Source organism: Cebus imitator, unplaced genomic scaffold (genome assembly GCF_001604975.1).
Source record: "Cebus imitator isolate Cc_AM_T3 unplaced genomic scaffold, Cebus_imitator-1.0 Scaffold81, whole genome shotgun sequence".
Lineage (NCBI taxonomy): Eukaryota > Metazoa > Chordata > Mammalia > Primates > Cebidae > Cebus > Cebus imitator.
The window spans coordinates 4,563,802-4,579,824 of record NW_016107396.1 but is presented as its reverse complement, the minus strand read 5'-3'; the positions used below and the strand labels follow the sequence as shown (position 1 = coordinate 4,579,824).

Genomic DNA, 16,023 nt, shown 5'->3' with positions numbered 1-16,023 from the left:
AAATGAATTGTTGTCCCCATGATAAACATTTTTTCTTCCTGGAGAAGGAAAAAAAAAAAGAACCCTACAATCAGATTTGTGTGCCTCTATAATTTAGCCTGATTGCATTTATCTTAACTCCCTCTTATTAAGATGAATGCTTTTTTTTTGCATTCATTCCTAAAAATATCACATTGAATTAAAAAGTCCCTCATAGATTCTGTTGTGACCTAATCACCCAAGTAAATTCATGTCTTTTACTTAGATTTTACCCACCCGTCTACACAAAAACATTAGCTAGCGAACATGATCCATGAGAGTTTCTTCTTCCCACTGTGAGACCAAAGTCAATGGATCTACTTCTATTAAAATATTACAATCAAGAGACTCACGTAAATAATAAATACACCTCCCCAGAAAAATTAAATTCAGAAGCAATTGATTTGGGCACTGCCGCAGAATACACACTTAAGGATGAGAAGTAAAGAGAACAGATAACGTCAGAGAGGCAAAATGCAATCACTCAAGCTGGAACAAGGTAACCAGCCCCAGAACTCACTTTTACTTGTTGGAGTAGCAGAATATTTGCAATTGAAAAAGGCTCGGTTGGAAACACAGAATTCACCCGTATTCTAAATCTTACAGATGATTGTTTCCTAATATAAAATAGACAGTGCCTTTTGTTTTGCATTAAGCTTAATACAGTAGTACAATGAACAGTAAGGTCTTTAAAATAATCACAAATGCATTATTAATCTCAATACATTTCCACCTCATTAAATCACCTAATAATGTGACTAGTAGTGAGGATACATGTACTAATCATTATCCTTATTATACATGTAAGAATAGTAACTTGAAATACATCCTTGATTGAAAGGTTTTCTTGAGTTCTTTGCAATACACTTACCTGTTATAGGGACTTAAACCCAATGAAGCAGTAAAACACAAAAAACAAAAAATGAATTAATATGAAAAGTTTCTAAGCCCTTTTAAATCAGTATTAGCATTAAGCAATATTTGTAGTGATATCAGAAACTGCATTATAAATACAAAATCGATTGGATGCAAAACTCTAAAGACCACAGTCCTCGGAATAATGAAAAACACAACAAATCATTTCTACATCTAATATGATTAATGAGATATTTAGCTTTTAAAGAATGCCAGTACTTTTTTAAAACCAGCTTGACTTTCAAAATGAAATAAAATGCATAATGAATGTTTACATAATTAGATTTAATGACAGTATTATGTTAAATCTAGATTTCCTTGAACACGAATATCCTTTTTCACAGGGAAAATTATTATAATAATTATTTATAGTTTATAAAACTTGTACACATGATCTAATTTTCTCTTTATAATAAAACCCCATGAAAAAGGTAGGGTAGGAATTATTATGCTGTTTTATAGATGGAAAAACAAAGATGTAAGGTATTTTTATGAGTTTTTATTGTAAATCCACAGGAGGGCGAAGACTTCGACTTAATTCTACATATGTATAGAAAAATTAACATTTAGGCAACTTTTTTTCCAATTAGTTATCAATATTTTAATTGAAATGTATTTATTAACTTTATACTGACAGCATTTGACAGTGCTTAGCAGAAGATGATATTTGCAGAGGCATCTGATGTCTCCCTAATGATCATCAACGATCATCATTATGGTTCCTCCCTGTGTGATCAGACCACTCCCTGGGGCAAATCTCCCAGTTCACTTCCTATCCATTATTGGCTGACATCAAAGGGAGGGTGCGAGCAGAGATGAACACTGACTTTCAGATTATTTTTAGAATATATATCCTTTATAGTAATTATAAAATTATAATTTTAAACATTTATTTTAGTGAATAAGAGGCATATTTTACCTAGCTCAGTTAGTTGTGTTGTTCCAAAATATTCAAAAAATGCAATTGAACATTGATTGTGTGGATAACAAAAACACAGGCATAAAGTATAAGTTAAAGTTTTATGTTCATAAGAAATACTAGATATAAATGACAGTTTAGAATTTTAAATATATATTTATCTGATAATTTCCATATTTCTTTGGTTAAAGCTTAACTAGAAACACCAGTAAAACTGATATGAAACCTGTGAACGCACAGGCAAACTGATTACGAATCATCAGTGTTTAGCTAGTCAAGGAATAGGGTACAAACTGAAATGAAACCCATTCCATTCTTAAATATAAGGGTAGATTTAAAAATTAACATAATTTTATATCTGAAAAAGTCTTAATTGTCATTAGCAATAGTAGTTGTCTTAGCTGTTACACAGTAGTAACCCAAGTAGCTTGTTCTAAATTTCCTGAAAGATAACACTACTTATTAGATAAGGTTCATGTAGAATGTCAAACCCCACATCAAGATTTTAGCAACTTTACCTACATTAAAACATTCTTAATAAAGACAAAGACTAAAGCAAATGCACATAATCCTAGTGTTCACTTGTAAATTTGTTCTTTTGTGGTTATAAATTAGGAGGATTTAGAAAAATCCCTTTCCATCATGTAGACTTTTACATATGAACTAGTTATACAGGCAACACTGAACCCTGAGACGTATGCATTTGGCTTCATTCTACTAATTTTGACACATTAATATTAGTCAACATTAAGGGCCACTGTACTTTTGCTCCAAATCTAACAACCAAGAATTAAGAATACATTAAATAACATGCCTTGCTAATTTGAAATCCAAACTAGATCTGATATTGGGTTGAACACAATTGTTCTCTTTGATAATACCATGGCTGTCTATTTTCAAAATCAAGCTGCCTCCTGCACTATAAATAAACTCTATGTGGACAAACCCATGCAAGGGGGTGTGATCCATGCAATGAAAAATGATAAAGATTAGGGCCTCACCTAACACAGCAGTCGGTACAAGTGGATCATTGGGCACTGCAGGAAAACAAAGCTCATGAAGGAATATATTGCTCTGAAGTTGTTTTTTAATTTTTTTTTCTTCAAAATAGATTTATGCTTTCTTCAGCAATATAACGATTAAACTTTCTCAGATTACTATATTCTGTAAATGTAAAATTTTTCTCTCCCAGCTTGGTTTATATCTAAACATCCAGAGAGGTATATCTGTAACTATAGTTCAGAACTCTGTTTAATTAAAAAAGCCAGAAGACTCAATTTGACATTATAAAAATTATGAAAAAAGAAACCATGTATTTTAGATCTATCAAGTGTAAGGTATTTAAAGAAATAATTATCTCATATTCATTCCAAATAATTTTTTTCAGTTAGCTGTGGGAAATAGATTTAATCCTTTCTGTAAGTTCATAAGCTGATGTTTACAGTTACACTGCCGAATTCAAACTTTTGAATAAGGACCTCGCATAGGCAATAGATAGACAAGTTTGGGATGCATGAATGCTTTCAACTCCTTAATTGATTAAATATAAAATTAAGTAGTAAAGAGATAATTCATTTTTATTTTCAGTAACACTTGCTTTCAACAGTAAGTATATTTTATGTTTTTCTCCATCATTTATCTATAGTGAGATAAAAATAAAATAGATCTGAAAGGCCCTGTCATGATTATGACTAAATTCCAAAATGACTTATGCATAGCATTTCTGACTACTAATTTGGTATCATATATATCATAGAAAATGATGGGCTTCATTTTAGGTCCAACAGTCGCTTAAAAATTTTACCAAGCTGAACAATTCAGAAAAAAATGTCCCTCTCTGAAAAGACATACAACCATACAACCTACAAATACTTTGTTTCTAATCTTACTAAAACATATGTTCATAGTTTGTATAGGAGATAATACTTATATTGTTTATTTCCTTATACTCATCTTTTCCAAACTGGGTGAGCATACATCTGGGATCTGTGCCAAATATCATAAGGCCCAAGTTATACAAGGCCAGTATACTCAGGAGATATACTTGATTTGCCTGCCACAAGCATCAATTTTACTTGAGGATTTGAAGAAACAAAGTTAGGCAATTTGACTAAATTTAATTAACTTAAACAGATGCACTATAGAACAGAATATAAAATTCATATGAAATTTGAAAATATTAATACTGGGGTAATTATTAAAGTCATCTGCTTTTAAATGGTACTTCAACAGAAATATTTTAAAAGCCTTGCCTTCATAGACCAACATTAGAATTTTCTAGACAAATGGATAAATGAATTTCACTATTCCTTGCAAATCCCCCAATTCAAGTATACTTTTGGACTTCACGCCAGATATTTAAGAGCATGTAGACTAATCTTTCTCTGATTTAACTTTTTAGTATTGCAATTCTCCAGGAGTTCACAATATAGTACTTTAATGAACCGATTTTACCTGTGTCAATAATTCCCAGGAAGAATTACTGTTTCCTCTTATCACAAAAGAAGCTTTCATCTTACACAAAGGAAGACGAAAATAGAAAAAAATTGTAAATTCTGACATGAACTAACTTTAGGTAGGCAATCATGTATTTTCACTCAGAGCAATGACATGTGCTATGTACAGTGGTGTATGTTTGGTATATCTCTTGTGATATAATAATAAAATTAGAGTTTGAAGCTGAACTAAATCCAGTATCAATCCTGTTGAGAATCCTTCTTGTAAGTTCCATAATATCCTCCATCTCTTTTTCTTCTTTCTAGCTGCTTCTTCCCTCTCTCTTACTCTCTCTCATTATTCAAAAAGTAACGTGTAGAATTCAAAGTGAACTTAATGAACCGCAACATCATTTATTAAAATTTTAATGAAAAACTTACATCTTGGACTAAAGTTATGTTGGTCCATGAAGGTGATGGAAAGAGGATCTTCTGCGTGCAGAGTGCTCTGATCAGCATAGCTTCGATCCATTGCATTCACCATGTGAGTCATCTCCTGCCGGGTATTCCCCATGGCATCTTTGCGTTTTTTAGCAAGTTTACTGCCAAGGCAAATACAAAGGGGAATCCTTAATGTTTGAGGCTTGCAGGAGAGTTAACACCAGCAATAAGAGGTTCAGGGGAGCCCAAGGATAAGGTTACAAACATGGGTTAGAAATCCCAAGCCCTGGTCACAATTTCAGGAATTAAGTTTGACATTCAAACAATTATATTTGTTCTTTGCTATAACAGTATTTTGTCAGATGGATATTTCAATATTCAAGCTGTCAACTCAAATCTCTCATCATTTCCTGTATTTTATTCCACTAATATCATAAAAATTATATTTTTTAAAAGCAAAATGAATACCTCTTTACAAGAGTAATTCAACAAATATTTCATCTAAAGCCAAGTTTTGATATTCCTCCTGGGTAATTAATTCTTTTAGTTCTTTTTAGAAATAACGACTAACTTTTCAAGTCTGTTTTACTGTAGCCACCAAATTAAAACAAAGAAATGTCTCATGCTTCATTCTCTGTGCTATTATTAAGTAAAAATGCAATGTGTAGTATTAACATATTTAGGAATATATTTATAACACTAATCAGAAGCTAATCTTAAGACTTTTAGAATAAAACACTGCTAGAAAATTTCAAGTACACATTAATACATGGGATTAAATCGTATACTGTGTAAGAAAAGTACTGAGAAAAGTTTTAAAAATAGTATGTAAAGATATGCAAATTATCATCTTGGAGTATTCACATGGTCAAATCTTAAAGGTGTGTTTTCTAAGTAGAACCACATGGCATACTATCACCTACAGCAATGCTTTATAAATGCAGAAAGGCATATGATTTAAGGGATTGGAAATTAACAGCGTTAGAATTATGAACTACTGAAATATTGGCATGTTTGTCTTACATATCATGTATGTAAAATATATTTTAGTTCTTTGTGAATGTTACACATGAAACATCCAAGAAAAAGGCTATTAAAGGCATATAAAATATTTAAATTACACTAACAAGAACATTTATATATAAATAAAGGTACTCTAAAAGCCTGTAATAGGCAAATTATGTTACTAAGTTTACGGCAGCAGTTTATATCGCCTTGGAAATATTCGTTAGCTGTTTTAAGAACACCATTCCTCCACTAGATTATAAGCCATTGTCTTCTGATCCTCATTAGTATCTAAACCAGAGTAAATGTTGTACAAATACTGCAAAGTCTCACTTAATAGACTGAGTTTATGTATAAAGGCTTTTCCTTTAAAACATTGATCTAGCAATTAGAGGACTGCTCCAGTGTAGGATATTTTTCTCTGAGAATTATAATACTTGGCTTCAGGGTGGTACATACACAACACACACAACACATGGACGCATCAGATCTTACACTATGTTGTTTAAGGTAGTCAAAAACTAAGATTCGAAAATGGAGATGGCTATTTTAGAAATAATAAATAACGATAATCACAGAATCACAGTATTAGTAATAAGAAAACAATGACAAAGTATAACAAGAACTATTACCACCACTAACATAACTACCACTACACCATCACCCCATCATTAATTAGCAACAGTTGCGCTATACATTCAAAGAGCTATGAATCTCCTTTTTCTAGATTTGAGGGTAAAAGTCCTGTATGAATATGTAGGTTTCTGACAGGTAATGTAAATGGGTGCTGCTGTCAGGGCAAGATACCATAAGGAAGGGTGATACTTGTGAAGAACTGGAAAGCAGTTTAGGGGCAACTTGCCTAAGTGACTACTGGCATTTGATCCCAGTGTTGAACTTCTGACTTAATTTTTTTTTAAAGACAAGCCATGAATCTGATTGTTTATATTAATTTTCTTGATTTTTTTTTTCAAGTGATTTTATTTTTTAAAACAGTGTTAAGACCAAAATGAAACATCATCAGGCCACTTTTAGCCTATGAACTTTCACCTTCCAACCTTCCCTCTAGGCCATGATACAGATGTTTGTTCTTTAACCTACAACATTATTTGCCTGTAATATCTGGCCAACTTCTATCTGTTCTGTTTCAGTGTAATAGACACTTCATCAGGGAGGCTTTATATGACTGACTCCAAAACAACCTTTCTTAAGTTAGGCTAGGTATTTTCTATAGCAACACATTCTTCACCTGTAATGAGTCTTATTGATTGATAAATGTGAATATCTTTCAATTGTTTTCCCCACTGTGTGCTCCACAAAGAGAAGGATGATCTGCATAGCCTTGGCACTTGACGCAGTGTCTGGCACATAGGAGGCATTCAATAAATACTTGTTGAATAGATGAATTAGGCCTGTTATATATTTGGCACTTTTCATTTGTTAACTCAATTCTCAGATTAATCTGGTGAAAAAGGCACAAGGATTCTAATTGTATAGATAAGTTCAGTGAGGCTCAGGGGAGTTAAATAACTTGCCCAAGGTTATTTATCTAATAAGCAATGAAGAATGACCTGGTTCTACAGCCTAAGCTCTTATACTATATCTGGTTGCTTACACTTTTTAAACTGCACATTTCAAAGTGGCATTGCTTACTCTAGCAGTTGAACACTAGTTGTTATCAATTTCAGCAAAATATAAATATAGCATAAATGTTTTCCCATTTTAAAATTTTAAAACAGCAAAAACTGCTTTAGGAAATAACTTCCAATCTTTGTGTCTTGGAAAAGAAAAAAAAATAAATTCATTTCTCAAAAAATATGAGAGACTGAACTGAATAAAAATAAACTGAAATTTGGATTCAAAATGACGTTAAAATTTTGAAGATGGGCAGTTCAAGGCCAATAGAAAAGACAAATTGAAACCCTGAGGCTTTACTTTAAAATATGTTTAATTTATAGGTATTTCAGAATTGGGGAAAAACAAGAAGTAATGAATTTGCCAAATGCATGACAGGTTAAAATTTTCATGCAATGACGGACTTTAGCTTTTCAGATTCATAAACCTAGATTAGTTGACAAATTATGGGGGAATATAACTTTTGTTAATATCTGCCAGCCATGAATTATCAGCTTGTTTTTTATACCTTAATCCTCACAACAACCCTGTGAGGTAGGCTTTCATTCAGGTTTTTCTAAAACAAAAAAAAATTAACGTCAGTGTTAAGTGTTGTTGATCAAAAACAGATAGTTACTATGACAATGCCAATGAATAGTAGCTCAAAGATCACATGTGATTTTCCCTTAAGCTGTCCTCTAATTTATATCTATTTTTATTTTAAAATACTCTCTAATCAAGATAAGCATCACTAGGTATGGTTAAACATCCTTTAAAAGCGTATCTCTGTGACAACCTTTGTAGTTTCGATTAAAATTGCCAGTAGCCCTATGTACTACAATATTAGTACAACCTGTTACATTGTCTGGAACACAGAAATGTTATCTATCCACCAAAAAAGGGAACCCCATTCTAACATCAGAGCTACACAATGGTTAATGTTAAGCTTATTGACAGTCTCATAATTAAATACTTATTGATTCCGGTATGTTTGATGCTTTGTCTCCTCCTGAGCAACTAGCATATCTAATGTGCACTTCAGAACAGTTAAGCAATTCATTTTGCAACTACTTTGAGTTTGACAGATGTGCAAATGACTTTCATTATCAAAGCAGCCAACAGCATAAACTTCTGCAGGTGGATGTATGGGTGGGCCATAACGGGGAAAGTGTTCCATCATTGTATGAAATGGTACAGCTGATTATCTCTGGCTTCATCAAACATAATTTAACAAGGATATTATGATTCATCACAATAAGTTAGGAGCACCATCAGTGTACAGTTGCTTGGTTTAGCAGATTTTAGGAAGCAAATCCTTTATAATATTTAAAATGTTGGCAGAATTGTGTTATGGTCATGGAAACTCTTACAACGCTTTTGTGGTAAAGTTAGCCCAAGTTTACTTAATGATTTAAATGCTGTGGGATACATGTTCCAAACATACTTAATTGCAATCTTTAAACCTTGAAAGTCGGTGGATCAAATACTGGTCAAGCAAAGTCCAAGAATGCTTTGCTGTATTGTTCCTTTGATTTGGATGAAAAACCACTCTGGCATATAAGGTGATAAGCTGAAAATGACTCAGGAAATAGAATGGACCATCTTCTCTATCCTATCCAAATGAGCCATTCCATGCTTGAGTCTAGGAAGAGTTACATACTCTGGAAGAGACAAGAGCAATGTGATGCCTCTATCTGTTTCTAAATAGGTCGACAAAGGTTTTTTTTGGCTCTAAAATATTTGTCCTACTTAAGTTACAATAAACTCATTTTTTTCCACTAAAAAGAATTTTTCTTTGTTGCTGCAACATCATGATTTTTCCACTTTTTTTTTCTTTAACAAAAGCACAATAATTGCCTTAATGGCCGGACCAAAGATCTTCTGAAGTTATAACCCATCCTAGATTCCTAGAAATACAGAGAGAGATGTTATTACATGTAGACCTGAACTAATTTGTATCCTATGAAGGTATTTTGAATGTTCTATAAATACACTACTTGGCTCATTTTGTCAGATATAATGATGCTACATAAAGATAGTGATTTTTGAGTTACAACCACTATCTCTTCTTTATCAGATGAATGAAGTGCCATATTGCTCAGATAAGGTACAGGTTTAACTTGAGTAAATAAATGAGTTTTTGGCTCTAGACTAAAGCTACTTATGGAAAATTATAAATAAATTAAAAGTAGCTGGACATACAGAAATACAATATCCCTTTTTAAAAAGACTGGCAAAATAGGTAATAGAAAAAGTTTACAGTTTTAGAGTCTGGAAAAACTTTTTTTTGAAATGTCACCAAAATTGCAAACATTCTGTTTTGTTTTGTTTTTGAAAAGGGATACTGCACCTTTAACACATGTAAAGTTGTACATCACCCATTTTCTACTTACAGGTAGTAGGAGTAAGAATAGTAGCTCCTCCTGGCAAGCAAATCACAGACAGTGGAAAAAGAGAAGCAATGGTGAATGAAAAGCGTGACTCTGTCACATTCAATAAAGCAGAAAAATGTGCGTTAAAAAATAAAATAAAATAAAATAAAATAAAATAAAATAAAATTCATGTTTTTTTGCTTTGCATTTCAATTTGCTCATGCATTGTTAGATTTTTTTTTGCCATGCAATTAAACAGACAGATATGCAATATAAAAATAAAATTTAAAATACATAATTTGGAAAAAATAACATGCTGATATTTATTATTGCCAAAAAATTGAAAAATTAAATGGATCATGTATTTTCAACATGCAGTTAAGCATAATATCATCCATTACCATCTAAATATGTGACAGATGGAACAGCTGTGTATAAAACTTGTGTACTATATAGACTATTTTACTTTAGGTACAAAACATAAAGATCTATTATGTTAATAAATATATCACATATATAGAATAAAACCTAAATTTCTACAAACAAGTTATTATATCTTAATGTTACACAGGTATATACATATATTATGTGAATATACATATATACCATATACTATATATACACAAAGATACTTCTACAGTAGATGCATGTGAATATATCATACACATTTACTGTATTGAAACATAATTTCAAATTTATGTTTGAATTATTAATGTGTACATGCTGTGTATGTAAAATATAATACACAACCAATGAAAAAATGGCATACATTTGGAAATAATTGAACGGCAATTAAATTAAAAAATGACATTGCGTTTTGAAAGATGCAATATCCCTTTTCTTAGCCTAAAAACTTACTTCATATATATCCTTAGCTATGAAACTTTACTCAATTGAATTACACACCATTCTTTTGCAAAACAACCAAAAAGACATGGAACTGTTTTCCGTATAAGAAATATACCTACATATATTCATCCCAGTGAGGGATAAAGTCAAACTTAACAATTTCCCATTAAAATGTAGAAAAGAGGCTAATTTGTTTTTCCATTATTTTTATTATAAATTTATATATTAAAAGGGAAATATTTTATATTAATAGATTTAAGCTATCTTTGATGATAATATCCAATGCAATGCCACTATAATATCTATGCTTTTTGTATGTATGATAAACATACTTGTGATTAAAGCATATATGGTATATGTGTGACATACGCTACATATAAGTAAAAGTCATTACAAAGTTGCTTTGGTAAGTAAGGAATTCAAGTAATGTAGATATAATACTATATGTCAGAAGGTAACATATCTAAATAATGAAACTTACATCTACCTCTAAAAGTGCAACTTTTCCTGGTTATAAAGGTGATGGCGAGGAGCAGAAGCAAAAGCCCTAGCATACTTTCTATCAAAAGACAATCAAAGCATAATTATGAAGGCTCAAATGTTAACTACTTTAATAGAGAGGCTCATTAACTTAACCATTTAATATATCAACCAGAAAAACAAGTTGTCATATTATACAATTTTAGAGAGGTGTCAGAGCATTTTACCTCCCCCCAAAATCTTGCTTAGTGATGGCTTTAGCTGAATTTAAAAAATTTATTTTTCAATTTTTTTCATTATTGCTAAAACATAGCCCTGGATAAGGAGGGTTATCAAGACAAATGAATGTTTTCAAATAAAAGTGAATAGTTTAGCCCAATACTAGCTGAATGACAACATAATCAGAAGCCGCTTTCTTGTGGCACACAATCTGAAGTGACCAGAACATTGTGAAGCAATGTTAACTCTACTCTCTAAACTGTTTAGTTAACTGTCCAAATACAAAGTTAAACTAAACAGAGAAATAAGGCCTAAAAGTTATAATTGGTGACTTTTATTGATCTTTACTGGTTAACTTTTATGGCTAAAATACTTAAAACTTTTGCCTCACATATAATGTATTTTCCAACCACAGAGGGAGACAACAGCAAGAGAAAGCACTATTTGGGGAAAGCACGTATGTAGCTAATTTAACACAAAACACTATAATGCATACCTAATGTTTCTAATGCAGATGTGTCTTCTCCAACATATATATCTCCAGGGGATAATCGTAAAGAGGCAATATATTAAAATAAACTCTGATGGAATCATTAAAACATGTAGTATGAGTCTTATCTATAATGTTAATGCTTTATTTCAAATATAAAATAATTATAGTATACTAAATAATTTAATGTAATATAAGCAACATCATTTATTATATTTCTCGATAGAGTTCATTGATTACAACCACGTCTAGACACCAAACTACTTTAGGACTTTACTTTTGCATATAAAGATTTTTTTTTTAAAGTCCTTCCAAATTGTAGCAATATCCTCCCAAACACATGATGGGAAGGATTAGAGTGTTATATTAGTTTCGAAGACAGTGCCTTACAGATTTATTACATTTCATATAATCTAAAAATGCTCAAATTATAAAAACCGTGCACTTTGAAATCCTTTTCAGCAGGAATATACTTTGGTCTCCAGAGCAAAGCTCAGTTTAGTTTCCAGTAGGTCTTAATATCTTCACGTAATTCCAGAAGATGGCGATATTGGTTGATATAGTAAAAAAAATTAATGTTCAATTAAAACAATTTACTCTCTATTTTAAAAGGCTAAAATTTTTAGTCAACGGATATTTAATATTTAAATAATGTTTATATTCTTATCATATCTTATTTGTAGCCATGATGTAGAAAAATACAGAGAAAGAGCACAAAATAATTCATAGATCACAGCCCAAGTATCACAATAAATCCATATTTTGCCATTGTTAATAATTACACTTCAAATATAAGATAAATTATCTCAAGTACCTTTGTATTTGAGAAATTTAAATTTGGACATTAATTTCTAGGTCAACTTAACAAAAAGCATATGTTTATATCCAAAATTAAACTGCAAATAACCAAATAAGAATTTATTAGAAAGCACATCCAATAGACTCAGGTGTCGAAAATGTTAAAATTAAATTTTTCTTCTTCTTGTTTGTTCTAATTTAAAGGATCTTGAGAAAAACAGGGTTTTAAAACTAGAGATACAAATGGTAAGTAAGCAGGACAGGACAATATTAGGTCTTACCTCTTTTTTACAATTAATATGACAACTAGGAGAAGGAGGATGAACACCAAAATTCCAGCACTAATTCCTGCTATTTTCACCACTCTGTCTGTCTGCTTGGCGGGATCTGGGATAACTTCTGGTTCTTCTGTTGCTGCTGCTAAATAAATAAAAATAAATCAGTTACTGAAAGCAGCTAATGATCACAGAAAAAAAAATTCCCAGTAATTATTCCCAATAAACATAACTTGTTTATTGCATATGAATAAAAATAACCCCACAATGTAAATACATTGAAGAAGGAGACTAAACTACAATATGAGACTTAGGGTAGAGGTAAGGAAAATCTTTCTGACAGGAGGTTTTGTTAATATAAAAAACAAAACAAACCTCCAAAATAAATATCAAAGAGAATGATGAGCTACTTTTCTCCAAGTGTCCTTGAAAGTCAGAACACAAAGTTTTCTAGAGATTGGAAAGAGATGGGGTCAGATTTCAAGATTTATCAGTCAATGCAGCAAGTGCTTCTTGACTCAAATGCCAGGTGCTGTGCTTGGTGCTTTAAGGCAGTATCAATGGCACTTGTCTGGGACAGAAAGGGTTAGGTTAAATAAATGCCTACTCTAACTGCTAGAGGCATGAGTTCATGATTTACTATATGAAATTTGAGATGAATAGTTGATTTGGCACGAAAATAATAAGCAAAGAAAACAGACACATCAAGGAATATTTCAAATTTTTTAATTAAAACCCAGATAATAAACTTGGAAAACAACTTTGAGAAGATGATTATTTTAAAAAACTTCTTTGTATGCCCTAACTTCCTTTCTTCCTCAAAATCATCTGACTACTCATCATACACACACACAATTAAAATTATAAACTTTAATTAATTTACAAGCCCCAGTAACTCTCTGAAGACATTTTTCTTTTACCTCATTTACCTTGAAAATTGACAAGGAAAGTATTATCACCTAAAATTTGAAGGAACTATCCTTAGAAAGGATAAAGGAACTGAAGCTTAGAAAGATAAGGATAAATTGATCAAGAACAAAGAAAAAATCAAATATATCTTCTGTCTTTTAAGACAGAATTTCTCAATGTTTCCAGATCCATGGCTCCTACTGCTAAAAACTGGTGTAACAAGAGTCAGGTGATTCTCAGGATTAGACACATTTGGAAAACTGCCTTGAAACACCCATCACAGCGCCTTCACTTGGAGTCAAGAGATGGTGTCAAATGAACAGAACCACAAAGAAATCTCTAAACTTAACCTCATATCTTTCCAATGGACATTTTGTTAATTAGCTTTTAAAAATCAACAATTTTTCTTCATTCTGACCCTTTCTTCTTTACCTTCTCCTCTTGGCTTATCTACCCCCAACCCATAGTTCTATACATCCAAGTATCTGCTCTACTTTTCCAACCAGCCACAGATTCTGTCAAAAGGATACTGTTGAGGTTAACTATTCAATTCTCAAAAGTAAAAATGTGAAAGAGTAAATATATCTAATGTCAATATCATTATATAAAATAGTAATTTAAAGCTAAACCAGTGAGAAAGACATAGTTCAAATAAAAGCGTCAGAACAGTTAACTTTGTAAAACATATCACTATTGCTGTCTTAATTTATCTTATCTCAATTGCACAAAACTTCCCCATGGACTAGATTTGGTAACTATTTTTCTCAAACAGAAAAAGCAAGTCTTTGGCTGGTATATTCTGAGAAACTAAGGGAGTTTTTTTGTTTCCCTTTCTGACTTGACACTTTCCATATATTCCAGCTGTAGGGAATATCTAACCTCATAATTATGAAAAGAGGTACCTTAATGCTTTCAAACTATTTTATGGTTCAATTTATCAAAACATGTAAATATGTTAGAGATCTTTTCCTTTCCAATGGCAACTTTAGAAATATATATATATATATGTGTATATATATATATATATGTGTATATGTATATACACATATATATGTATATGTATATGTGAACACACACATACATACACACACACGTACATATTGAAAACAAGTGGAATATATTACAAAGTTGAATGTAAAAATCTAAAAGGAACATAGTCATTGCTTATAACTCTCAAATAGGATTGGTTTGGCACAGATGCTACTTCAAATAGGAAGAGAAACAGAATGTTTGATGTAGAAATCCCTAGAAAAACTTTAGTACATGCAACAAATCATCATTATCCACTAATTAAAGCCTATTTTCTTCAGGTTCTATGTTATACTTGGCTTTCAGAGGGTAATGATAATGATCCCTTAGTGATTTTCTGACATATCTGAGTTATAGAATTAAATGTTTCTAAAAATTATCTGGAAGAACAGTTCTTGCTTCACGAAGCCAGTATGTTCCATAACATTTTAATTAAATAAGATATATGCTTTTATGGTATAATTTTCTAAATATATTATACTATATGTAGCATATACTACATTTTACAAAAATCTTCAGGGCTGCTAATCCCCACCAGATGCAGATAATGTATATAGGTACAAATATATTATATATGATGGTGCAAATATAAAACATAATCATGAAGTAAGAACAGCAGCTTTAATACTATCTAGGTTTAGCAATAAAATAACAAAACTGACATAAGGGTGATGGTTAAACAATTTCAAAGTCAGGGGATTAAGAAATTTTTAGGGTCTCTATAAGTTTATCTATAACCCATCTATAACCTCTATAACCTATCTATAAGTAATATAGATAGGTTAATGAATTCATGTAAGCACATTTCCAGAAATAAAAAGACAAATCTGAAAGTAAATTTTTTCTTTCTTTTTTTTTTTTTTTTTTTTTAAACACAGATTCATACTAAAATGCTTGCAGGTGTACTAAGAATACAAAGCATTGAGACTTTCATAATCTATTACGCAAATCAGAGACATTACTTTAAAGTCATAGTCTATATGTCTTTATAAGACAAGACTTCAATTCACATTTACCAAATGGTTAATAAAGAAAAAAATGCCCATTAAATTATTTATTCAAGTTGGGTAAGGATGCCTGTCTGTGATAATAATTCTGTGCCAAGAATTGTTCATTAATCTACAACATAATGATTAAACTTAAGTATAAAAGTCTAATAAAATTCTCCAAATACATGTGATTTGTGGGTTGTTTTCCTTGATTGTGAATTCTCCTTAAAGTCACTAGCTGTGGCATGTATTATCATTACTATCAC

At 31.3% G+C, this 16,023-nt stretch overlaps 1 protein-coding gene across 1 annotated transcript in view; it reads right to left on the bottom strand.

Annotated features, from left to right (window-relative positions):
- Positions 1-16,023, bottom strand: part of PTPRK (protein tyrosine phosphatase receptor type K) — a 574,079-nt gene that overhangs the window by 30,319 nt on the left and 527,737 nt on the right. Inside the window, exons 15-18 of the mRNA XM_017533300.2 lie at positions 12,837-12,975; positions 4,729-4,889; positions 2,854-2,889; positions 890-901 (exon numbers count right to left, since the gene is read on the bottom strand). Of these exons, the coding sequence (XP_017388789.2) occupies positions 890-901; positions 2,854-2,889; positions 4,729-4,889; positions 12,837-12,975 (348 nt within the window). The remainder of the gene's footprint in view (positions 1-889; positions 902-2,853; positions 2,890-4,728; positions 4,890-12,836; positions 12,976-16,023) is intronic.